We start from the raw sequence: 27,986 nt of genomic DNA, 5'->3' as shown, positions 1-27,986 counted from the left end.
GAATTATCATACATTTCATATTTAAAATAAACAAGTTTGAGACCCAGTTAATTATTCTGCCTAGTGCATTATATAAATAAAAGCAATGCATGTTGGGACAAAGATTCTCAATGGCTAATCAACAGACTAGAAACACTAAACTGCAAACTAAGTTACTATCAAATCCTTTATAAATAAATACAGATTCATATGTTCCTTTTCCTATGTCTCCAAAAAAAATCAAATTCTGAAAAAATAAAAACTATAAAATACCACACCAGACAAGTTTCATAAATTTCTTGGTTACCTTTACTTTATCTCTTCTCAAGCAACAGAACAGACAATTTTCATCAAAAGTCCAATCAGAAATGCTTTCAGGTTCACAGTCTGCAAAAACAGTAGGAATAAAAAATTAATAGTCACAAATGAGGATTTTTCAGGGAATAAACAAGACTGTCAAAAATATTATTTTAACAACAACAAAAAATCATCATTAAGAAGTAGGCAGGTTCCCGTTTGTGTTAAGAATCTTAACAGCAACTGCTCACTAGTTAATGTACCACATTCATACATATATATCTGCACTATCAACTAAACACAAAAAGATGCTCATATGGATGTAGCTTTAACCAACATAAATTGTGAATAAAAAGGAGGAGACTGAGGATTAAATCATCAAGGTATCATATGTCACCAGGATGATTTTTAAATACCAAAAAAAGATTCTGAATGCCTTGAAATAAACTGAGATCTTTTAATAATGCAGGTCCAAACAGCCCTTCAAGAATACTTTCAAACCGTGAAAGGATGAAAAAATCCATTATTACAGTATTCCCTATTATAATTGGATATTAGTCTGTTACATGAAAAAATGATGGTGTTTTCTCCAGTTCTTGAGGATACCCAGATTATTACTGAAGAGATGCTAAGAGTGTCAATGGCACATCTAAAAGGAGAATCTGCATTTCTGTCAATGATTAACATTCAATACAAATTCAGAGCACAGTCCAGAACAATATAAAACAGACAGTGCTAGAAATAATCAATGAAGAATGGAAACTAATAGATTCTCTTACCATCTTACAGAATCCCAAATAAGCTCTTTATATAAACATTCAAACTCCATTTTAAAAGGTACCTTTCCCAATGAAAGAGTCAAACTGCTTCAAAATTGCCACAGCATTCTGGATTAACCAAAATACCGTGTTTCTAAATATCAACAGAGATGAGATTTTCAAGCTAATAGTTTTTTGAAGAAGGAAAATTCTTACTGAAAACATCCATATCACTACAGGAAAAAAAATAATTGCGTATTTTAACAGAAAATACTTTGTGATTACATTGTCACAAGAACTACTTACTGGTTCCTTTATGACATTAGAAACCACTAACTACACACACCACGAAATATAAGAAAAAATTTAAATATACCCGTACATAAATGTTTAAACTATTATCATCCTGTAATAGTATAAAGTAGAAAATGAAACACACACTAAAGTTTCTAATTTATTTAATCAAATATTGCTCATGAAGCAATAAATAACAATTAAAAAATATCTTTGTCATCCTGTTGTTTTCTGTGGGTTTGTTATTAAGAGAAAAAAGAGGGTCCTAGCTGGTGTGACTCAGTGGATTGAGTGCCAGCCTGCAATCCAAAGGGTTGCTGGTTTGATTCCCAGTCAAGGCACATGCCTGAGTTGTGGGCCCAGTCCCCATTTGGGGGTAGAAGAGAGGTAATCACACACCAATGTTTCTCTTTCTTCCTTCCTTCCCCTCTAAAAATAAATAAATAAAATTTAAAAAAAGGAAAAAGAGGAAGGGAATTAGACTGTACCTTTACACAACATTACAGAAATAACGGACTATAGCAGTGGTTCTCAAACTATGTGTGTTGTACCTCACTGAATCCCAAAGGGTTACAAGGGATACATGAATCCATATGAACTTTAACTGTAACCTTTAGAAGGAGTCTGTGTGTCTTGTGCATTTTGTGTACATACTACTTTTCAAATGCATAGGAATGTTATTCTAATTAAGAAAACATAAAAAGTGTTACTGAATTTCTAGCAACTAGGGGCACTATGAATTCTGTCATATAATCTATCACTTAAGGATTTATAATTTTTAATTATTAAAAAGTACTTTTATGTTCAAAAGGGAGTGAACACTAATTTAAAATACTATAGACAGGGGGATATGTAAGGTCCACACACAAGTATCATTTCCTTATCACAAATCCAATCACCATAAAATTTCAAAACAAGTAACAACCAAACTGTCAAAAAAAAAAAAATGACCTTTATGGAAGTCAGACAACCAGGGATTTAAAGAAGCCACATCCATTCAGACGGGTAGGAGGGGTGGAATCATAGAGAAGGATGGAGAGGCACAGAGATGTGGTGTGGCATGAAGATGCCGCAGTGGTGGTGGCAGAATGGGCGGTCCCTCACCCACATGTGATGGATAAAAATCAGGAGGGATACCTGGGGAGCAAGGGATACCTGGGGAGCAAGCGATCCCAGGCCAGACCACATAGCCTAGGGTTCTAGCACTGAGAATGTGAATCCCCGCAACTTCTGGCTGTAAAAACCAGTCAAAGTTGGCAGGGGAAGAAACTGCTTGATTTTCAGGAGAGTCTGTTTAAAGGGCCTGCGTGGACTTGGAACACACACAACCCACCCACTGGGATTCACCACCAGGACAACAGCTGGAAGGGCACCGGTAGCATATGGGAAGTAGGAGAAATGACTGGAAATGGGTTAAGTGTGGGGCAAACCTCCAGAAGCCAGGCAGTGGCACTGTCCCCTCTCTGAGCCCTCCTGCCACACAGAGCCACAATGTGGTGAAGGGGGTTGCCCCACCCTGGCGATTACCTAAGACTCTGCCACACACAATTTACAGGTGTTTTTTTCTAAAACAGGCAGTCAAAACAGCTGTACCTAATACACAGAAACAAACACAGGGAGGTGGCCAAATTGAGGAGACAAAGAAATATGGCTCAAATGAAAGAACAGAACAAAACCCCAGAAAAAGAACTAAATGAAATGGATATAACCAACCTATCAGATGCAGAGCTCAAAACACTGGTGATCAGGATGCTCAAAGAACTCATCAGATACAGCAAAAAAACATAAGGGAAGAAGTGAAGGTTACACTAAGTGAAATAAAGAAAAATCTACAGGGAGCCAACAGTGGAGAGGATAAAATTGAGAATCCAATAAACAATTTGGAACATAAGGAAGAAATAAACATTCAACGGGAACAGAATGAAGAAACAAGATTCAAAAAATGAGTAGAGGCTTAGGAATCTCTGGGACAACTTTAAATATACCAACATCCGAATCGCAGGGGTGCCAGAAGGAGAAAAGCAAGAGCAAGAAATTGAAAACTTATTTGAAAAAAATAATGAAATAAAACTTCCCTAATCTGGCCAAGGAAATAGACATGCAAGTCCCAGAAGCAGAGTCCCAAAGAAGTTGGACCCAAAGAGGGACACGCCAAGACACGTCATAATTAAAATGCCAAAGGTTAAAGATAAACAGAAGCTCTTAAAAATAGAAAGACAAAAGAAATTAGTTACCTACAGGAGAGTTCCTATAAGACCATCAGCTGGTTTCTCAAAAGAAACTTTGCAGGCCAGGTACTGGCAAGAAGTATTCAAACTGATGAAAAGCAAGGGCCTATAACTTAGATTACTGTATCCAGCAAAGCTATCATTTAGAATTGAAGGGCAGATAAAGTGCTTCCCAGACTATGTGAAGCTAAAGGAGTTCCTCATCATCAAGCCATTGTTATATGAAATATTAAAGGGACTTATTTAGGAAAAATAAAATCAAAACTATGAACACTAAAATGGCAACAAATTCACAGCTATCAATAACTGAATCTAAAAAAAAACTAGGCAAACAACCAGAACAGGAACAGAATCACAGATATGGAGATCATTTGGACAGTTATCAGGTAGGGGGAGAATGGGGGCAAAAGTGCATGGATTAAGAAGCATAATTGGTAGGTACAAAATAGATGGAGAGGTTAAGAACAGTACAGGAAATGGAGAGTCAAACCATGGACATGAACTAAGTGGAGGAGGATTGGTGAAGGGGAGGGGGGCTCCTCCCATGGCAGAGGAAGACAAAGGGGGAAAAACTGATACAACTGTAATAGTGTAATCAATAAAATATATTTTAATTTTTTTTAAAAGAGTAACACTGTAATTTTAAGGATTTCTTTGTCCTTAGTATTAAGCCATAATTTTCAATAGAGTAATCCCTAGAATTTGTAGTATCTACACTATTGAGAGTTGATTTTTCTACACTATTTTCTAGATTCTAGATTTTCCATTTATGATTAAGGAGCAACTGTTTCTCAAGTCTTAATTCTTCCCACCAAAATTATTCCAAGAATATTAGCAAGATCAAACTACTCATTTTAAAAAATGGAAGGTATCTATGCCTGATTAATAGTTACCTAGTATAATTAAAACATTTCCTACTAAATTGCTATGGGCTTTCTTCCCTACACTAAGGACAAGAAGGGGTTGTGCTGGGGGTTTTGAGGGTGGGGAGATGGTGGCAGGTAAGGGAGTAAGATGGAATTGCTAGATACTGCCTACCACTGTAAACTAGATATTCTCAACACTAGTCTTTTTAAAAAAAATCCCACCATCTGTCTCCAACTCCGAAGCCCTCCTACCTCCCCCCAAAAGGAATTGATTTTATTTCCATATCTTGAAAGCACCAAGTACACACTGCAAATAGCTAAGGGAGATTACAGGTGGTTCTTATCCTGAAGAGCAAAAACCAACCAACCAACCAACCAACCAACCAACCAAGTGTTCGCCTGGGTCTATAAGAAATTAAAACAAACTCCAAACTTGCATGCTAAGCATATATTCCTGAAAAGGAAAAATGTAAATACAGCGAGAAATAATACTGAGAAACAACAACAACAACAACAACAACAACACACACACACAAATAAAAGCTCTGGAAGACAATTTTAAAACTACAAAAGATGACAGAAACTGAAATAAAAAAAAAATAAAACTTCATTGATAGCACACAGACAGTAAAAAAACAATCACAGATCAAAAAGCAGTGAAAGACCAAAATCAACCAGAAAAATCTGATCATAAATACAAAATTTTAACCACAACTAATCTTGATCAAATACTAACTGTAAACAAGTCACTCTTCTTTTACTCATATCTGCAACAATACATTAAACTTCACAAATATTGATTTCACACTGAAAAGCCATATTTTGCTACCCTCTCTTAACTGAATTTAATGCCACTCAGTTTTATTAATATTAAATATTGAATTTAGCAGTTGCATAGCAACAAGGAATGTCTCATGTGCCATGCTTGACATTAACAAAAGGCAAATAAGGAAAGAACAAATGTATTCAAAATTTATACCATGATCTCACAGAAAAGCCATGAAGATCAATAATAAAATGTCATGAAAAATTAAATAAATACTAAAAAGACAGCCATGTCATTATTTTCAATCACTAGGGCTTAAAAAGCACCTTTAGGTAACATGTTAGATAAAAGAAATATTAAATAATTTTACTGCACATGACTACTTTCCAAGAATTCACATATTACAACTCATCTCAAAGCTGGTCTCCAGACTCTTCCTCACTGCAACCTGGACTGTGTCTTCAGACTGTATTTCCAAAATACTGCTTTAACAATGCTAGCAACTGTTTATAAAAATTCTACTTTGGTTAAAAAACAAATCCCAAATTTCTAAATCCAGCAATCAAAGTAGCTTATAAATTGACCCCAACCTACTGTTAGCAAGCAGCTTTATTTCACACAAAACCTTCCTGCTCATTCTCACAGCTCCAGGCAGGTTGGTGTTCTAACATGGTTCAGTTATCATTTCTACTCCCTAATATTTTTTCAAGCCTTTGTATCTCACCTCTGCCCAAATAAATGATCTTCTTCAAGGCACTCTTCAATTTGTTAAAAAATATACATTCACAGTTATTCAACATACATTAACTGAGACCCTGCCTTCCAACCAGGGACAGTAGCTGGCACTGAATAGATCACAGGAGGTAAACACAAGACCCATGGGCTGAATGTGGCCCTCCACCTTGTTTTATCCAACCCAGCACCCTGTTTCTACCCGGCGTCAGCACTACCTCTTGCTTAACTGTTAAGGAGTAGTTACATTTATACAATTTTCTAAAATGACATTCGGCCCTTTGAAGGCAACCATGAGGCTGATGCGGTCCCCAGTTAAAATGAGTTTGACACCCCTAGAATAGACTATGGAGAGCAGACCTGATGCCTGCCCTAATGGATCTTTGGTTTCCAGTTTTCTCATCCTCAGAATTCACATATCACTCCCCCTCTTTTAAATAGATGTCAATTGCCTTACATTTCCTGTCATGTGCAAAGCACTGTCTATGCAGGTATGAAGGGCGACCGTCCAGAATTATCTTCTGCAGAGCAGGCCCTTTGTAGTACAGGCTTTCCCCACTAGGTGAGTGTTCTAGGAACCCAACTGTATCAGTGCAGCAGCTGACCTTGTGTGAGAGGTTGCATTCAGCTTCAGTGAACTTTTCTGAAGACTCTTTCAACACGTTTGCCCATTTCATGATGGATGATTTACAAATGCACCTGTCCACATCATGCTGAGTGTTCAGCAGTTTGTGACCATAAACAGCACAACCCCTGTGCCCCACCACCCCTATTCATCAGATCTGGCCCCAAGTGACTTTTTTTTGTTACCCTGGTTGAAAAAAGTCCTCAAAGGGAATGTTTTGCTGATGTGGAAGAGGTGAAATAAAAAATAGCAGAATCTTTAAAAGGCATCAAAACTGACGAGTTAAAAAACTGCTTTGAGCAGTGGAAAAAAAGTCTTGATAGATGTATTGCATCAAATGGAGAGTACTTTGAACGTGACTGAAGTTTAAACAAGCAAGAATAAATACATATTTTTTTGCAAATAAATCCTGGGTTTTTTTGGATCATCCCTCGTATTTTGCAAATTAAATTTGTTACAGGCTATCTAAACCTTATTTTACTTTTCTTTTCATAAGTTTATGCCTTCTCTCCTCAAGGAGATTTAATGCTCCAAAAAGGATGGGAAGGTTTTCCTGTTTCCTACAAGGTTCTTCTTATACTAGGGCTCTACATGCCTGATTTTGAGCTCATGATTTAATCAGAAAGCTCTCAAACACTAAAGATAGAAGATTAAAATTTCTCACGTATTTCCCTCTTCAATCTAAATCAGGATCTTTCATCATTTCTAACTAAAGGGGGAAACGCAGGTCATGAAAAATAACAGGATAGAAACATATTAAATACAGAACTAATATGGAATGAAAAAATAGTTCCTCAGTACTGAGAACCTCTCCTCTGAGATATCCAGTACAGAGACCAGCAGTTTAAGAGACAAAGAAGTGCTGAAGAAGAACTAGGAGCGTATCAGAAAATAAGCAATTTTACATCGAGGTTCCTTAGGTATCTTGTAACACTTGCTGCTTAGTCTAAAAGAGTTCAATCTTCCATAGAGTATTATTATTTTATAAAATATCAGTTCAAAGGTGCTTGCTGGTAACAATCACCAAATAATGTCCTCATATCAAAGAGGGCACTGACAGTATCTGGAGTTCTTTGTTTAAAACTCAAGGATATATTACTTTATAACATCACACTGAACTCCAAGTGAGCCCCCAAATGAAAGCATTTAATTAAATGAAAGCATCAGATTTTATAATCTTTTATATTCTATTCAAGGTAATACAAGGTAATTAATCCCTCTTCAATGATGTTCCAGCTATCTCAGTGTGTCACGTAACTAAAGAAGTCTGCATGAACTTCTATAGGTAGCAAACAAAACTAGGCTCCTCATTCCTCTAGGCAACCCATCCCACTGCTGGACAAATTGAAAAGTTCTTCCTCTCTCTCTGAGCATCTGCTCCTGGCCCATACATTTTGAGGAGCCCATGTGCTGGCCCACTTAATCACCCTCAGAAAACCCAGCACAAGAACTGATAAAAAACCTGACCAGACATACTGAAGAGAAACGATAACTTAATTATAACTAATGGCCAAACTAAATGGAATTAGAGAAGAAACATACTAGAACTTGAAGAAAAATGATAAATAGTACTTCAACTGAGACCAAGGAGGAATAGTGTTTTTCTTTTTTAAAGAGCAAGATGCTCTGAAAAAAAGAGTAAAAAATGTGTTTGGGGGAGGGAAAGAAAAAGAAAAACAAAACTACCAAAATAACAAAAAAGAGGTATTGAGTAGGGAAATATACAACCAATTAGTGATTTAGAAAACCAAATTAAGAAATGTCTTCATATTGTATAGTGAATCTTAAGACACAGAAATCATGAGAAAAAGGTCAGAGACGAGGAGGTGGCCAGGACATTCAGTATCTGTAAAACAACTTTTTTTTTACAAAAGGCAAAAAACAAAACAAAAGAATTTCATTATTTTAAAAAACGGGTGGGAGAAAAAGGAAAAAAATAAACATTCCTCATGTTGTATCTTGAGTTTTCATTATCTAATGGGCTCTGAGAAGTACTGAGGCAGAATACTCAGGGGGGAAAAGCATATACACTTAAGAACTCTCCTGGGAAAACAACTGAATTTCAAGAATAAAAGTTTAAAGGCTCCAAATAAGGGGAACTTTTACTTAATTCTACTTAAGAGAAAAAAGATTTAAATTGCCAGTCATTTCATCAGTAAAAGTAAATGCCAAAAGCCAATGGAGTGATGTTTACAAAATTCTGACAGTTATAAAACCTTTTGTAGCCAATCTATTATTCAAAGATATGGATAAAAGAAATTACTAGGTATGCTCTGATTTGGAAAGTAATACAGTAAGTTAAATATAGTCCAGCTAAATAAAAAATGCCTCAGAACAGCCCTGGCTGGTGCTGCTCAGTGGGTTGAGGGCTGGCCTGTGAAGCAAGGGTTCACTGGTTCGATTCCTGGTCAGAGCACATGCTTGGGATGTGCTCACATTGCTGCCGAACTCCTTTAATCTTTTCTTGGTTTTAAAACCTTTGCTGGCTTTCCATTGACAATACTGAAGACTTCAAATCCTGGGTGACATGCAAGATCATTACGGGTCAGCCTAGTCACAAACTACCTTTCAGTCTCCCCACCACAATTTTCTGTGACATAAACTATGTTTTGGCCAGAGGGATCACTCATTACATACATGACAATGCTTTTATGCCTTTTAAGCACAGCATGTCCTCTGCCTAGAATGTTCTCCTGCAACCCTCAACCTAGTTCATTCTAAGGCAGGGGTCCCCAACCCTGGGGCCACAGACCAGTGGTGGTCAGTGGCCTGTTAGAGACTGGGCCATGCAGCAGGCAAGCAAGTGAAGATTCATCTCCTTAACATTCTGGATTAAAAGTCAAGGTGGAATATCCCGAGATTGCCACAAAAGCACTGAAAAGCCTGCTTCCATGTCCAGCATCCTATTTTTGTGAAGCAGGGTTTTTTTCCCTGTAGTGACAGGAACCAAAATGAGAGTAGACTAGACATAAGCAACACACTTCAGGGGTCACTGTCTCCCATCACCCCCAGATGGGACTGTCTAGTTGTAGAAAACGAGCTCAGGGCTCTCACTGATTCTGCATTATGGTGAGTTGTATAATTATTTCATTATATATTACAATGTACCAATAATAAAAATAAAGTGCATAATAAATGTAATGTACTTGAATCACCTGGAAACCACTCCCCAACATGTGGTCTGTGGAAAAACTCCACAAAACCGGTCTGTGGTGCCAAAAAGGTTGGGACATCTAACCTTTAAGAGATATTCTAAGGCATCCCTTATCTCATCTCATAAGCCCCAGACAAAGTCAGGATCATCATTGTCAGTGCTAAAGTTGCACTGCTTAAAAACTGTAAATTTTTTTTGGCATTTTATCCACTAGATTTTGAACAAAGAAACAGCCTATTCATTTTGTTTTCTTACTATCAGTCTGTTCCTTAAACTGCGGTCAATAATGTTGGATGAACACAAACACAATTTTCTTAATTCCTATATCCTTATTATTTATCTGAGTGATTTGAAATATCATAATGATTCCATTTTGTATGTCTGGCATGTTGAAGACCCAAAGAAATATAAATGAAGTAAATAAAACAGATGGGTAATTTATATCTGATAGAAAGGGATGATCTTCTGCTCCAGCTCAACCAAGTTCCCTGTATCTATGGACTAAAATGAGAACATAACGGCTTGTCTACTGCCCCATGATGATGGACACTTTTGGGTGTGTGTGCAAAGCTGTAACTATAGCAAAGACAGAAATAAATTAAGAAAGGTGAAGTTCTAAAAAACAGTGGTATTACTACATTAAGGAGAAAAAAGGAGTATGTATTGAGTAGCTGGAACATTACCAAAATATTTCATAATTATATCTATGTACATAACATGAGGTTCTAAGACATTAAGTAACCAAAATCATAAATACAGTAAGTAGCTAGGTCAGATGATTTTAGTTCTTTGGAAATCCCAGGGCAGTTTTGGTTTATTTATTTTTTTCTCAGGTTACATCAAACTGTCTGTGGTAGAGTAATTATGCTAAAAAGAAACCATTTAAATGCAAATCTCAAGTTGATTAGGAATGAGTCAATTACAACAGTTCACAATCCATGGGCCACAAGTCCTTAGAGGAACTCAGTCATTACAAGGTCAGTAAATCCATACGAGAACTGTTTGTAAATTAAATAAAAATGTGCTTGCCTATATAGTCACTATTCTGCTGAATACATTTTGCTGTGAACAAAATACATATTTCTTTTAAAAGCACTACTGAATTCATAATAGCCTTTTGTCATTATATATTTTCTCAAAGACAGTGAAAATGCAATACAATGTGAGAGACCAGCAATCTCTTTTGCCTTTTTTTAGATTAATGAAGCAAAAAGAATTTCTATTATTTCTGGGACTCTTTTCCTTGGTAAACTATAGATATTTATTGAATGTCTACTATGAGCCAGGCACTAGGGGTGCAGCTTTGAACAACACAGATGAAAGTCCCTATCCTGGAACTTGATGGCAGGGGACATGAATGATACAAATAATAATGATGATGATAAATGTGAGATAAGGATAAGCAGAAGTAGTTATGGTCACAGAATATAGCAGAGCAGGGAGACAGCAACCAAACCCTGATAAACTCTGACTTATAACTCAGAATTGCTGGGGAGGGACAGAGTAAGCAGGAGAATTTTTAGAAAGGTCAGAAAAAGATTCTAGGACGCAACATTTTGGGGTACAGAATGAAGTGAGGAATGAAAACAGGAACATTCTAGGCAGAAGGAACAACACAAAAGCAATATATAGTATGAAGTATGGCATATTTGAGAAACAGCAAGAAAGTTAACAGCAAGGAGGTATGGTCTAAGCAAAGTAACTAAAATGAAAGGCAGGAGATGAGGTTAGAGAATTAGATGAAAGACCATGCTGAGGAGACTGGATTTTGAATTTAACAGAAATCCACTAAGTTTACATTTAGGTAGTAGAGCAGGTAACATGATCAGATTTATATTGTTGAAGATTTCCAGGTGGCTGCATTGGATAACTGATGATGAGGAAATCATTATTAGGAGACTATTATATTACAACAGCTTTAGCAAAAGATAATGGTTCTTTGACTTGGAGTGGTGGAGAATAGTGGCTGGATATAGAGTATAATTTGAAGAGAAGACCAACTTGCTTTGGTGATGCTCTAAATGTGGAATGTAAGGGAAAAGCTGAAAGCAATACTTATGCTTTTGATCTGAGAGATGGGTGAATGGATATGTAACTTTCTAAGATAGAGAAGACTAGAGGAGAAACAGGTTTGGCAGAGAGAGATCTAGTCCAGTTTTGAACATGTTGCGTCTCACATGCCTCTTAGAAATGTAAGTGGATATCTGTAGGATGTATGTAGAAGACAACTGGATGGGTGAGTTTGAAGTTAAAAGGAGATACTGTGATCAGTGATATAAAACTGTAGTCTTCAAGATAGAGATTAAAGTAAAGCCTTAGAACTAGATGAGATCATATTCCATTAATAAAAGTGGTAAAAAGGAGAGGAGGGGAGAGGAGCATTCTAATATTTAGCAATTTAAAAAAGACTGAACATATGACCAGGTCTTATTTTGCATCTGGCAAACAACTTGGTTATAAGTACTCAAAAATTACCAGCTGATCTGAACTATGTATATGGCAAGTAATTAAAATAAATGTCCATCATACCCCCTAACTCTCATACAAAAGATGATGTGAAAAGGAAGCACATCATTTTACATATAATCAAACACATTTCTTTAACATCTAAGTTGTGTATTTAAAATCCAATCTGGCCCCCACTAGAATAAGCTTAGGCATGTTTTAGAAAAATTTAAATTACACCAAAGTTTGATGTAATTTACAAGGTCTATCCAAAAAAAGTCCAGCCATTGTTAATATAGCGAGAATGATTTGGGTGACATCAATGCAACCTGGCAGCCAAGCAGAATGGACTAGAATGTACATGTATGAATGACTTCACTGTATACTAGTCAGTGGGAGTGGTAGACACTGATGAGTCAGCATGTTTATTGTGTGGCCACTGCATTCAAACTGACTGAGCAAATAGAGCAATGAGTCTGCATCAAATTTTGTGTTAAGCTTGAACATGCTTTCGTGGAAACTAGTCAGATGATTCAGAAGGCCATAGCTATGTACAACTAGTGGCTGGCAGCTTCTTCACGACAATGCATCCGCTCATGCATCACGTCTCATGCAGTTTTTTTGTGAAACATCTGATCACCTAGGTGACTCAGTCCCCCTACAGCCCAGATTTGGTGTTCTGTGACTTCTGGCTTTTCCCAAAACTAACATCACCTTTGAAAGGGAAGAGATTTCAGACTGTTGATGAGATTCAGGAAAATATGACAGGACAGCTGATAGCAACTGGGAAAACTGTGTGAAGTCCCAAGGTGCCTACTTTGAAGAGGAATGGGTACCACTGTCTTATGTACAATGTTTCTTATATCTTCAATAAATGTCTCTATGTTTTATGGCTGGATACTCTCTGGACAGTCCTGTATATACATATTTATACATAATGTAAATTCTTAATAGATTCTCTCTGCCCCCAAACTGTTCAATGATTACTTACTCCCTGCAGAATAAAATCAAAACTACGAAGTCTAGGTTTTAAATCCTTCCAAAAGTGAATTTTTCAACACTCTCTCTTACAATATCCTGCAAGTACACTCAACCCAAACTATTCTGTTTCTTGAACATAATTTGCTTTAACTTTTCTTCACCCAGTTCCTTCTGCCTAAAATGTCCTTCTAACAAATCTCAAGTCTTGATACTGCTTGGTCTTCAAGGTCAAAGATCAAAAGTCCCTTCTGACTGTTCTTTCCTCTCAGCTGACTGCCAATATCCTTTACTTTAAGTGTCCTGAATTTTAAACATGAATGCATGTTTTATGTATCCAACTGCATTTTACACTCAATGGTGTACTATAATAGACGGAACACTAGTACTCTAGGAAGTAACAGACTAGTGGTTAAGAGCAATGATTCTGGAGCCAGATTATTTGGGTTAGATGATTAAAAAGACTTTGCTTTTTAATAATTCTATGGCTTTGAGAGGGTTACTTCTCTTCTTTATTCCTCAACTTCTTTGGCTATAAAATTGTTTTGATATCAAAAACTTAAGGTTATGAAATAAATATGCACAAACTGTTTAGTATTTGGAAGCATAATAGGAGCACTACATTACAAAGTGTTTGAGAAAGGAAAAAAGGGAAGAAGGTTGTATTTTGGTTTGTAACTCCTTTTTTTCCTATATAATTTAACACACAACTACATACAACAATAATTATAAATCTGTGTTGATGGGCATGTAATGTATAAAGGTGTAATTTGTGACGGTAACAACATAAAGTAGGGGGAAAGACATATAAGAGCAAAGTACTTTGAGTGGTGTAGCTCAATGGATTCAGCATGGGCCTGCGAACCAAAGGGTCACCAGTTTGATTCCCAGTCAGGGCACATTCCTGGGTCGCAGGCCAGGTCCCCAGAAGGAAGGCACACAAGAAGCAACCACACATTGATATTTCTCTCCCTCTCTCCTTCCCGTCCTTTCTCTCTAAAAATAAATAAATAAAATCTTAAAATATATATAAACACATATATAAAAGAAGCTGAATTAAGAAAAAAGAGAAAAGTACTATTGAAAATGTGTTATTGATCTGAAATACAGTCTTATAAGTTAAGATGTTAATTATATATCCCCTGGGGAAAGACTAAGGAAATAAAAATTGTATAGTAAGAAAATCAAAATGATACACTAGAAACTATTTATATAACACAAAAGGCAGTAATAGAGGATTTAAAGAACAAAGATGACGTAAGATATGTAAAAAACAAATAACAAAATGGCAAAGATGCTTTCTCCTTATCAGTAATTACATTAAATATAAATGGATTAAACTTTCCAATTAAGAGGCAGAGATAAGGAGTATGGATTAAAAAAAAAAAGCATGACCAACTATATCCTGTCTACAATAGACTTACTTCTGATCCAAGGACACAAAGAGGTTGAAAGTAAAAAAAAGCTAGTCCACAAAAACAGCAACTGAAAGAGAAATGGAGTGGATATACTAATATTAAACAAAACAGGTATTAACATAAAACTTGTTACAATAGACAAAGAGGAACATTACATGATAAAAGAGTCAATTTTTAAGATTTAACAATTAAAAGTATATGTGTGCAGACCCTCAAAATATATGAAGCAAAAATGACATAATTGAAGGGAGAAATGTTCAACAATTATAGTTGTAGACTTCAACACCCTACTTTCAATAATGCATGGAACAACCATGTAAAATATAAAAGGGAAATGGATGATTTGAACATATTATAAATTAACTAGACTTAACAAGCACACACAGACTCCACTCAACAGGTGCAGAATATACATTTTTATCAAATACACATGAAACATTCTCCAGGGTATATACCATATGTTAGTTCACAAAAAAAGGTCTCAATATTTTTTAATCTTTATTGTAGTTTTTTGTTTCAATAAATTTAAATAGTTAGAAATCATACTAAGTATCTTCTCCAACAATACTGTAATACAAACTACAGACCAATACTCCTTATGAATATAGATATGCATGGGTAGTCCAACATACAAAACTCAATCAAATGAAAAGAATTAACCACCATATTAACAGAATGAAGGGGGGAAATATATGATAATCTCAATGAACAGAAAAAACATTTGACAAATTCCAACATCTTTTCACAATAAAAACACTCAACAATTTAGAAATAGGAGCTTTCACAACCTGATAAAAGGAAATCTATGAAAAATTCACAGCATACTGAATGGCAAAAGACAAAGCCTGCTACTATGAAGAGGAAAAAGATTAGAATGAAAGTCAAGTCAGGGCAATTAGGTAAGAGAAGAAGAAGTAACAGCCACCCAAATTGAAAAGGAAGAAGTAATTCCATCTCTTTTTGCAAATGTCAATACCTTATATATAAAAAATCCTAGAGAATCCACAGAAAAACTACGGAATCTAATAAAATAGAACAGTTCAGCGAGACTGCAGAATACAAAAACATACAAAAATCTGTTGTATTTCTATACATTAACAATGGACAATTTGAAATTAAAGAAACAATTCCACTTACAATAGCAGCAAAAAGAATAAAATACTTAGGAAGGAATAAATTTAACCAAGGAGCAGTGAAAGACACACATATTAAAAACTGCAGAACAGTGTTTTAAGAAATGGGCGCTATAGTCCATGGACATGAACTAAAGAGGGGATTGCTGGAGGAAAGAGGGGTACAGAATTGGGAGGGTGGAAAAGGAGAAAAAGTTGGAAAAAGTATAATAGCATAATCAATGAAATAAATATTTTTTAAAAGAAACATTTAGTCAAATCAACAAACAAGTGCTGGTGAGGATGTGGAGAAAAGGCAACCCTTGTGCAATGTTGGTGGGAATGCAGACTGGTTCAGCCACTGTGGAAAGCAGGATGGAGATACCTAAAAAAATTAAAAATGGAACTGCCTTTTGACCCAGCAGTTCCCCTTCTGGGAATAAATCCTAAGAATCCAAACCATTAATTCAAAAGAATATATGCACCCTTATGTTCACTGCAGTGTTATTTACAATAACCAAGATACGGAAGCAGCCCAGGTGTCTATCAGTAGATGAATGGATAAAAAAAGCTATGGTACATTTACACAATGGAATGCTACTTGGCTTTAAAAAAGAAGGAAATCTTATTCTTTGCAATAGCATGAATAGACCTGGAGAGTATTATGCTAAGTGAAATAAGCCAGGCAGTAACAGACAACTACCATATGATCTCACTTATGTGTGAAATCTAATGAGCAAAATAAACTAACAAATACTCATAGATACAGAGAACAGACTGACAGCTGTCAGAGGGAAGGGAGGTTGAGGGGATGCTGGTGTGAAAAACCTCATATACATAGACTACAGTATGGTGATTACAGAGGCAAAGGGAGGTATGGAGAAGCAGAAGGGAAAGGGGGGATAAACGGTAATGGAAGGAGACATGACTTGGGATAGTGAACACACAATATAATATACAAATGCTGTATATTATATACCTGGAAACTACTAATTTTGTTAGCTGTCACACCAATAAATTCAATTAAAAAAGAAACATTTAGCACTGTAATGCCAGGAGTTAAAAAAATGGCAAGTCAACAAGCTGTTAAGAATGTCATTTTAAAAAGGAGATTTATTGTTGTCTGCTAAGCTCAAAACACATTTAGCCTAATTTTGAGAGTTCATGTAACTATACAAATATTCAAATAAAAAGTGATATTCTAAATAACTAAAGCATTTCAGTTCCTTAAATTAAGTAATGAAACTATAATAATATAGTATTTAAGGAAGTTTCCCCCAAATGCCTATAAAGATTTACTGGAAACTTCTAGTTGCTCAGTGATAGGATGGTTTACAGATGAGACCAAACTACTCAGGGAAACATATAAAGATAACTTAAAAGTCCTGTTACGATAAATGCTAAATAAATATACAGATGTTTTAGCTATACAATGAATAAAAACTGGTGTAAGTGGTACATATCCTCCCCAACCCTCAGTGCACAGCTAAGCAGAAAAGGTTAGTAGATAAGGCCTCAAGTGCTGGAAATGAGAATCTGGAAGACAGCTGAGAGTGTGCTGACACACAGAATGATGATTAGGAGAGGTAACCTAGGAACTTGGGTTTAAACACTCATGCATAGACAAAAGAAGAGAGGCCTTAAAGAGGTTGAAAATGAGACTTATGAATAAAAGTTAGGACACAGAGCAATGCCATATGAACACCTGGCAATCTCTACCTTGCAAATTTAAATTCTTGAATCTCAACCCAGACCAACTGAATCAAAATTTCTGGAAATGGGGCCCATGGATCTTAATTTTAACAAGCTTCCAGGTGAATTCTTATGCTTACTACTGTTTGAGAACCACTGCCAGAGACACTGCACCTCAAGTGCAGAAAGACTGACTGGGGAAAACCCAACCATTGATTAGCAAAGCAAGTTTTTTTTCTCCTAGGTACAGAGTAAGGGAGTCTCCCTGGAGAAAGTGAATCCCTTGCTTATGCCTTGCATGAGTCTAGAATTCAAATATATACTACTTCAGCAGTTTTCAGACATTTTAGTCCCAGGATGGTTTTATACTTCAAAAATTATTAAGAGCTCTTTTGTTTATGTAGTTATACCTACTGATGTTTGATGTATTTAAAATTAAAACAGGAAAATTTAAAACCCAAGAACACACAAGTTTCCCGTTAATTATCAAAGTGAAAACTCCACTACCGAGAATGAAGAGTGAAATGGCAAATAGCATCTTAGTTTTATTATGAAAATAATTTTCACCTGGGGCCACACTTTGAGACCCACCACACTATTGGAATTATCTAGGAATCTCCTGAGTATAAAATTAGTCCTGCAAGTTACAGCGGGGGGGGGGGGGTGGGGGGGGGGGGGGGGGGGGGGGGGGGACGGGACACACGCCTGGCAGAAGCAAACGCAAACCTTCTCTAGAGAGAAGCTCTCATGATTCACTCACAAAACATTCCTCTAGGAAAAAAACAAGCCATGTCAAACACGAGTCCATCCACCATTTTTTAAAAATCACAGAACTTGCAGAAAACAATTTATCAAAGCAAGAATGAGTGGACAATAAACAGAGGAATTAAAGCCCCCAGAACTTAAAATAATGTTAATTATAACTATATAAGTACTTTATAATTAAAATGAGCTGCCCACTTTAGTCTGTCCTATAGAGCAAGCTGAGGACATTCTTATCATCTAGCTGTAATGACAGCTAGTAAGTGTTGCAGTGCAAAGTTTAAATCGGCCTTTAATCTTATTTATTCTGGACACAAAAGAGGAAAATTAATTCTAAAAACTTAATTGTGGATCTTGTAAGTATTCTTATAGGAAGGTTACAAATTATTTGATTTCACTGAAAAATGAAACCTCGATTACATACTGCTAATGTTCCGCCCCCACCCCCCCCAGCAGGCTCTCATTTTTTCCAGAATGGGTGTCTGTGCAAGTTTTGTAGCCGGCAGTCGTGTGGGGCTGGATGTCGTCGTGCTGTACTTCTGACAGAAGCCATGCTGCTAGAAATGATGACACAGTGTTGTTTTTATTGAGTTTTCTTTGGGCAGAGCTAAGGGCCACCTCGGAAGAGAAAGTAAGGATTTAATGCAACGCAGAAGTTACTTAGGTCATTTTCTTTCTCTGGCTTGTCTTTTATTATTTGGAGATCCTTTTTTACAGTTAACAAAAACATTAAAAATCACTGAATTGTTTTCATTTTTGAAGATTCTTACTATTTTGGCTATAATCTTACTTATAGCCAAAAGTAAGTTCACCATTTATTTTAATGGTGAACTTCCTGTCCTAAATGTAGTCAAAACGTAGTTACACAACAAACACACTCCTACTATTGCTGGAAACTCAGTGATTCTTTCTCCGTCTGCCTTCTTTGTGATGCTGAGGTTCAAGTAAATTCAGGGTTTCCTGTGGCCTCTACAGCCAGGAAGGAATTCACAAACACAGAATTCAGTTTCTTAAGACTGAAGATTAGGATGTGAAAATTGAGAACCTAGTAAATTGGGACTCTTCAAACATGCTTTCAGTTGTCTTTTGCTTAATTAAGAAATTAATTTTATTTTAAAATTAGTCACTTCAGAGATAATGAATTTTGGTGGGCATCCTTCAGATCATTAAAAATACTTTTATGTTCATACTTATGCCTATAGAAAATATGTTATTTTGTTTAACATTGTATTTTAAGAACAAAAATGGTATATTGTAAAGAAAGCCTTAAAAGCAGTAAGAGAAAAGAACTTAGTTACAGAATGGCTGTCAGATGGGAGGGGGGAGGGGATTAAGAAATACAAATAGGTAGTTACAGAATAGCCAGGAAATGGAGCAGCCAAAGAATTTATAGGCATGACCCATGGACATGAACAATGGTGGGGGGATTGCCTGAGGGAGTGGAGGGTGCTGGGTGGAGGGGGGCAAAGGTGAAAAAATCAGGACAACTGTAATAGCATAATCAGTAACATGTAATCAAAAAGTAATTCACCACATTTTTCAGACATAAGATGCAGGTTTTAGAGGAAAATAGGAAAAAAATTTTGAAGCAAAAAATGTGGTAAAATATTAATAACATAAATAACATAATATTTCACCAATGTAAATGTAAGCAGAACTCAACAGCAGCATTAACAACTATTATTCCTCCCAAATACGGGGGGGTGGGGGGGGTGGGGGGAGGGAGGGGGGTCTTATAGTCTGAAAAAATACGGTATTTATTTTAAAGATAGTGTTTATGAGATCTATCTATGTTGCTCCAAATCAGTCAGTTCTTTTACCTGCTTTCTGGAGTCCCTTATTATGGGTTGGACTATGTGGGTATACCATATCTGACCAACCTATGGATGCTAGAAACCACAAATATTCGTGTAGAATTAGGGGTAGAATTTCGGGCCCTAGGGTGTATGCCAAAGTGCCTCTGGCAGCGGCAGGGATGTAGTTCATATCCATTCATTAAACATACTTTAAACTTCTTTTTTAAATTATACAGCACATAAAAATAAAGATTAAACTAAATAAATAAAAAAAGAAAAAAATGAGGTAAATTATTACAAATTTAAGAATACAGTCAATTTAAACATGTAAGTGTTATATATATTAAAATCATAGTAGATATATTATACTATTTCATTTGTGAGCTGTGTATACCACTGTTAAAAAAGGTTATACATAGTGCCCTGGCCAGGTGATTCGGTTGAGCATTGCCCTGTGTACCAAAAGGTTGCAGGTTCAATCCCAGGTCAGCTCGTGCCAAGAGGCAACTGATGGATGTTTTGACAACCATTTGGTGTTTTGATGTTTCAATATTTCTCCCACCTTCTCCCCCAATCTCTCTCTAAAAAAAAATCAATAAACATGTCCTTGGGTAAGGATTAAAAAATAGAATGATATAAAGATTACACATAGTAAGTTATTTTTTAAAACATTTTACTTATTTATTTTTAGACATAGGGGAAGTGGGGGAGAAAGAGAGAGAGAAACATCAATGTGTGGTTGCCTCCTGCGCATCTCCTACTGGGACCTGGCCCGCAACCTACGCATGTGCCCTAGACTGCGAATTGAACCAGTGACCCTTTGTTTTGCACGACAGTGCTCAATCCAGTAGGCCACACCAGCCAAGGTGGCTAATTTATTTTTAAGAAGCTACCACTCAAGAGAATCGGAGAACAAATACAGACTGAAAGGAAATATTTCCAAAAGATAAAATCTTTAGCAAATATTAACATCTTAACATCTGATAAAAGAATGTTATTCAAAATATACAAAGAACTCTTAAAACTCAATAATAAGAAAATGAACCCAATTAAAAAATGGGCAAGGCTTAAACTCACACCTCACCAAAGAATAAAACCAGATGGCAACCGAGCATATGAAAAGACAGTCAACATCTTATGTCAACTGCAAATTAAAATGAAATGCCACTACACACCTATTAGGATGGCTGAAATCCAAAATACTCAGAACACCAAATGCTGACGAGGCTATGGAGCAACAGGAAAAATCTCATTCACTGCTGACAGGAATGCAAAATGGTACAGCTACTTTGGAACAAAGTTTGTTAATTTCCTACAAAACTAAACATACTTTTACAATGCAAATCCAGCAACTGCACTCCTTGATATTTACTTAAATGAACTGAAAATGTAGGTCCACACAAAAACCTGCACATAAATGTTTATAGCAGCTTTATTGTTAATTATTAAAACTTGGAAGCAACTGAACTGTGGAACATCCAGACAGTAGAGTATTATGCAATGCTAAAAATAAATGAGCTATAAAGTCATGAAAGATATGGAAGAAACTTAAATGTATATTGCTAAGTGAAACAAGCCCTTCTGAAAAGAATACATACTATATGATTTCAACTATATTAACATTCAGAAAAAGACAAAACTATAGAGACAGTAAAGAGATCAGTGTTTGGCGGGGATCAAAAAGAGGAACAAGCCCTGGTCAGGTGGCTCGATTAGTTGGAGTGTCCTCACCTACACCAAAGGGTTCAAGGTTTGATCCCCAGTCAGGGCACATACTTAGGTTGTGGGTTCGATCCCAGTCGGGGCATGAACAAGAGGCAACTGATCAATGTTTCTCTCTGTCTCCCTTCTCTCTCTAAAATCAGTAAACACATCCTTAGGTGAGGATTAAAAAAAAGGAAGATGGGGGTCAGGAGGGATGAATAGACAGAGAAGAGGATTTGGGAGGGCAGTGAAACTATTTTGTATGATATTACAATGATGGATACATGGGTCAAAACCTATAGAATGTAAAATACCAAGAGTAAACCCTAACATAAGTATGGATTTTGGGGTAATAATAATGGGTCAGCGTAGGTTCATGGATAATAACATACTACTGTGTTTCCAGATGTAGAGTGGGGAGATTTTGCGTATATGGGAATTCTCTACTCTTTCTGCTCAATTTTATTTTTTATCCTCACTCAAGGACATTTCTTTTTCATTGCTTTTAGAGAGAGAGGAAGGGAGAGAGAGAAATATCGAATGGTTACCTCCTGTACTTGCCCAGAACGGAAACCAGACCTACAACCCAGGTATGTACCCTGACCAGGAATCAAACCTGCAACCCTTCAGTGACAGGATAACACTCCAACCAACTGACCCACACTGGCCAGGGCTCAATTCTTTCTCCTCAATTTTGCTGTGAACCTAAAACTGCTCTAAAAAAAAATAAAAATAAAGTTTACTAATTAAAATTTATTAATTAAAAAAAGAAACACTTCTTACCAACTTTTGGTGTTACACTCCCCCAAGATACTAAAAATTATTTGAAAATCTATTAAAATATTTCTCTCTTTTCAACAGCATTTCTGTATGAGGCTGAATTTCCTTCATGTTCTTCAACCAAAATAACATTATGTAACAGCTGAATGAAAAAAAGAGATGTAACAATCCAGTTATGTTCTATTAACCCAAACATTAAAGAAATTTGTAAAACATAAAAACAATGCTACTTTATCACTTAAAATTTTTCCTTTGGAAAAAAACAATTTTCACTACAATGTTGCTTTGTATGAATGGGTTAGAGAACAAACTGATGATTGCCAGATGAGAGAGGGCTTGGGAGGCTGGGTGAACAAGGTGAAGGGATTAAGAAGTACAAATTGGCAGTTACAAAATCATCTGTAGATATAAAATACAGAACAGGAAATATTGTCAATAATATTGTAATAACTATATATGGTGCCAGCTGAGTATGAGACTTATCGAGGGTATCACTTTGTAAATTATATAAGTGTCTAACCACTATGCTATTCAACTAAAACTAATTATGTTGAATGTCAACTTACTTGAAAAATAAAAAAAAAATTTTTAATAGGTTGATTATTGCTATTTTCAAATAAATTATTAATACGGTACCTCTTCAGAGAGAGTTCCAGCCAAGATGGAGTTATGGGTAGATATGCTTTGCCTCCTCACACAACCAAAAGAAGGAAACAACCAGTTTAAAATCAAAAAGCAACCAGAACTGCCAGAAAAATGAACTATATGGAAGTCTGACAACCAAGGATGTTAAAAACACATTCATTCAGACTGGTCGGAGGGGCAGAGATGGGCAGTCGGGGTGGAACGGACATGGGGCAAGGTGGAGGCTGGTGGACTGAGTGGTCCCATATTTGCATGCAGATAAACTGGGAGGAACAACTGGGGAGTGAGACAGACTGCACAACCCAGGGTTCCAGCACTGGCAAAATAAAGCCTCAGAACTGCCAGCTGTAAAAACTTGTGGGGGTTGTGGCAGTGGAGAAACTGCCAGTCTCTTGAAAGCCTGGCAAGAGCCAAGCAGGTGGCATTGTTCCTTCTCTGACCCCTCCCCTACATACAGCACCACAATGCCATGCCATGAAGTGGGTTGCCCCACCCTGGCAAATAGATAAGGCTCCGCCCCTTACAATGTAACAGGTGCACCGAGACAAAGAATAATGGCCCAAATTCAAGTTCAAAACTCTAGAAAAAGAATTACATGATGAGGAGATAGTCAACCTATCAGAGGCAGAGTTCAAAACACTGACAATCAAGATGCTCACAGAAATGGTTGAGTATGGCCACAAAATAAAGGAAGAAATGAAGGCTATGCAAAGTGAAATCAAGGAAAATGTACAGGGTACCAACGGTGACAGGAAGGAAACCAGGACTCAGATCAACAATTTGGGCCAGAAGAAAGAAATAAACATTTACCCAGAACAGAATGAAGAAATAAGAATTTTTTTAAAAAAAAAAAGAGGAGAGGCTTAGGAACCTCTGGGACAACTTTAAATGTTCCAACATCTGAATCATAGAGGTGCCAGAAGGAGAAGCTAATGAGCAAGAAATTGAAAACTTATTTGAAAAAAATAATGAAGGAGAACTTCGCCAATCTGGCAAAGGAAACAGACTTCCAGGAAGTCCAGGAAGCTCAGAGTCCCAAAGAACTTGGACCGAGGAAGCACACACCAAGGCACATCATAATTACATTACTCAAGATTAAAGATAAGGAGAGAATCTTACAAGCAGCAAGAGAAAAGGAGACAGTTACCTACAAAGGAGTTCCCATAAGACTGTCAGCTGATTTCTCAAAAGAAATCTTACAGGCTAGATGTGGCTAGAAACAAGTATTCAAAGTCATGAAAGGCAAGGACCTATATCCAAGATTATTCTATCCAGCAAAGCGATTATTTGGAATGGCAGGGCAGAGGAGTTCATCATCAGCAAGCCTTTATTATATGAAATGTTAAAGGGATTTATATAAGAAAAAGAATATGATAAAAAATATGAAAAGTAAAATGACAACAAACTCACAACTACCAACATTCAAAGCTAAACAAAACAAAACAAAAACAAACTAAGTAAACAACTATAACAGGAACAAAATCCCAGAAATTGATATCACATGGAGGGCTGTGTGTGCGTGTGCGTGCGCTGGGGGGGGGGGGGGGGGGAGAATGGGGGAAAGGTACAGGAAATAAGAAGCATAAATGGTAGGTACAAAATAAGCATGGGGAGGTTAAGAATAGTATGGGAAATGGAGAAACCAAAGGACTTGTATGTATGACCCATGAACATGAACTAAGTTGGGGGAATGCTCATGGGAAGAGGGTTGCAGGGCAGAGGGGAATATAGGGGAGAAAAAAATGGGACAACTGTAATAGCATAATCAATAAAATATATTAATAAAACAAAAACAATCTAAGCAAACAATTAGAACAGGAACAGAATCACAGAAATGGAGACCATTTGGGGAGGGGGAGAATGGGGGAAACCTACAGAGAATAAGAAGTATAATTGGTAGGTACAAAAGAGACAGGGGGAGGTTAAGAACAGTATAGGATATGGAGAAGTAAAGATCTTGTATGTATGATCCACGGACATGAAGCAGGGAATGCTGGAGGAAATGGGGGTACTAGGTGGAAGGGGAGAAAGGGGAGAAAAAAGAATGAGACATCTGTAATAGCATAATCAATAAAACATACTTTTAAAAAATTACAGTAGCTCTTCAAAGAGTTATCAAAGACCAAAAGTTTGAGAAATGCTTCTCCAGGGCATCAAAACTAAGTAAGAGAAAGCTCTATAGGAAGGCACAAGTCAGCACACCAAATAAGAATAAATTAGTGCTATCCAAAGAAAGAGACTACCTTGAGAAATGATTTACCAAAAACCAAAACTTGGTAACATTTAGTGAGTAACAGACTAGATGGTTTTTAAGAGAACAGTTCCCTTATAAGAACCTAAAATATATCATGGCACTACAAATGATGACTAGTGTTCTCAATGGAAATACCACTGCTTCACATGATAAGAGAAAAGCAGAACTGGTATTAGCTCTGTATCATATTCATAAGCACCATACATAAATGTCATTATCATTTATTTTACATATTATATCTACTATAACATTCATTAAGCTTTTCTAAAACTAGACATTATTATACGTAATCTTAACAGTTCTAAGATAAGTACTATTACTATGCCCCATTTACAGAGTCAGATACTGAGCTCAAATAGCTACAAAAAAAAAAGAGAAGCTGGGATTCAAATTTGGGTATTCTCCTCTTAAGAGAATTAGACAATCCTTTTCCACAAAGATGAGATGGTAAATATTTCAGGTATTGCAGGCCATATACAGCCCCCCCTCTCTCTCTATAAAGAAATATATATCAAGATATATATATGTCCACCCATATATATCTGTATCTGTATCTTTAGCTCTTGGAACTTGCAAAAACAGACCCACAGCCTAGCCTTTCTCAACCAGGTTCACTGCGAGAATTAAGACCAAATGCCCTAAAGCATCCTTATATCATCTAAATTTACTTTTCTCCTATACATCTGGAAGGGTATTTGTTATATATGAGCTTTGGAACAACTTAAAGTCACTCAAATAATCATCTGTGCTCAGTGGCTTACCTGCCATTCTACTGGTTCACCTGCATTCAGTAAAACAAACACCAACTGTTATATCCTTTTAAGAAAAATAATTTTATTTACTTTCAGAGAGAGAAGGAGAGAGGGAGAAAAAAAGGGAGAGGAACATTGATTTGTTGCCTCTTGCAAATCTCCCAAACAGGGACCTGCAACACAGGCATGAGCCCTGACCCAGAATCACCCAACCTACTGAGCGACGCTAGTTAGGGCTGTTGCATCTTATTTATCTGCAGAAGTTAAGAGCTGTGTGTCTTTTGAGAATTGTGTTGATAGCTCACTAATGCCAACAGAGAACCAGAAATAAATCATACAATGCTGTTCTATATTTATTTATATGGTCTTCATCAAGAATATTGATAACCTAAAATAGTGAGTCTTAAAATATATTTTCTCAATGCCTGACAGCCAGTCACCATCATAATCACTTTCTACAGTCTAAATATACCCTCAGGAAAAAACAAATGATAAAAACATTTTACAAAGGTATATCATTTCAAATTGGCAGCTGTAAAGGTCATGGAGATTATTAAAGAGGAATCTGAAATAAAAGGCTGCACTGTTTTGGGGGGCAATGACAAAGCCAAATAGAGCAAAACTGATACCTGAATGCAAAAAGGCCAGCCAAGTCCTTAAGGATTTTTAACATTAACAGTCAAGCAACTGAAGCAACATGAAATAGAATACATGGAGCACCTCAAACATCATTGTACACAAATTCCAAACCAATACTTATTGCAACATGGCAGACATGTAAACAGAACCATAAAGATGCAGGATACATATTTTCCAACTTAGATAACCACTACATTCCAGAAGGTCTCACATAAAACTCTGCCTAAGTTTAGAGCACCTCAAGATATAATTTCTAGGGCTTTTGTATCAGCACCTACAGCTTCATGGTTCACTTTATTTTATCTCACTCTCTTTTGTATTATGAAAATAACCATAATTTTTAAAGCTACAAAAATATCCAGTACCACAAATTCTATGCGTTAACGAGCTTCTGGACCTTTGCTTGAATCCTTCCTCTCTGTTCATAACTATAACAAATCCATGGGGAATAATGAAAAGGGAAGTACAACTGCACAGCAGTTTAGAACATGGATTCTGGAACCAAACTATGTGGATAAGTCCTAATTCTACCTTTTCTAGCTATGTGACTTTGGGCAAGTTCCTTAATTTCTCAATAGCTTGTCTGTAAAACAAGCATGACAATAACATACCTATCTCATACAGTTTTTATGATGATTTAATAAATTAGTATTTGAAAAATTAGAACGAAGAGTACTTGGCATAAATTAAGTACAATATACACATATCTTAAATGGAAATAGAAAAACACACAAAGGACACAGAAACAACATCAAGCTGATGATGAAGTAAGAACTCACACAATGAATGAACAATGTGAGACAAAAAATGAAAGGTCTCCTCATGGCAACTGTCTCATCTCCTTGGTTCCTAACATTCAGCAGTACAATAGACACATGATTACCTACCATGTGGCAAATATTCAAAACTAAATTCTTTATCTTCCTCAAACTGGCTCCATAATCTCTCCCACCTTGGTTAAATGTAACTAACTCTGCACTTTGAATTGCCTGAACTAAAAACTTTTAGAGTTCTCATCTCCTTTCTCTCATTCTTTCCCCATTATCCATCAGAAAATTATGCTGGATCTACCAATCCTATATGGTCTTCTACCAACCTAATATATTCACAGTACTAACCACTTGCCCCTTCCTCTACTTACTAGTACCTAGTACAAACAACCTTCACCTCTTACCTGGACTAATGCAATAGTTCCCAATTTGGTGTTTGTGCTAATACTTGAGTCTCTCCCTACTCCCAGCCTATTCTTGACATAGCAGCCAGTTAGTTTGTTAAAACTAAACCAGATCATATCACTCTCCTGCTCAAAA

The 27,986-nt window shown here is 36.4% G+C and overlaps 1 protein-coding gene and 1 long non-coding RNA gene across 15 annotated transcripts in view; both read right to left on the bottom strand.

Moving 5' to 3' along the window:
• LCOR (ligand dependent nuclear receptor corepressor) overlaps positions 1 to 27,986 on the bottom strand; it is a 127,628-nt gene that overhangs the window by 65,459 nt on the left and 34,183 nt on the right. For 7 of the 14 annotated variants that reach the window (XM_028512761.2, XM_028512765.2, XM_036027088.1 and 4 more), the window contains one exon: positions 287 to 366. The exons of 2 other annotated variants lie outside the window; for them this stretch is intronic. In XM_028512761.2, the coding sequence (XP_028368562.1) occupies positions 287 to 366 (80 nt within the window). 5 more of the 14 variants (XM_036027092.1, XM_036027093.1, XM_036027085.1 and 2 more) reach the window with 2 other exon arrangements.
• Positions 25,613 to 27,986, bottom strand: part of LOC118500881 — a 32,120-nt gene continuing 29,746 nt past the window's right edge. Inside the window, exon 4 of the long non-coding RNA XR_004903462.1 lies at positions 25,613 to 25,771. This is a non-coding gene — a long non-coding RNA (uncharacterized LOC118500881). The remainder of the gene's footprint in view (positions 25,772 to 27,986) is intronic.

The sequence above is a fragment of the Phyllostomus discolor genome, chromosome 5, assembly GCF_004126475.2.
Source record: "Phyllostomus discolor isolate MPI-MPIP mPhyDis1 chromosome 5, mPhyDis1.pri.v3, whole genome shotgun sequence".
Taxonomy (NCBI): Eukaryota; Metazoa; Chordata; class Mammalia; order Chiroptera; family Phyllostomidae; genus Phyllostomus; species Phyllostomus discolor.
The sequence above is the reverse complement of the archived record's forward strand: the minus strand, read 5'-3'. Positions and strand labels throughout refer to the sequence as shown.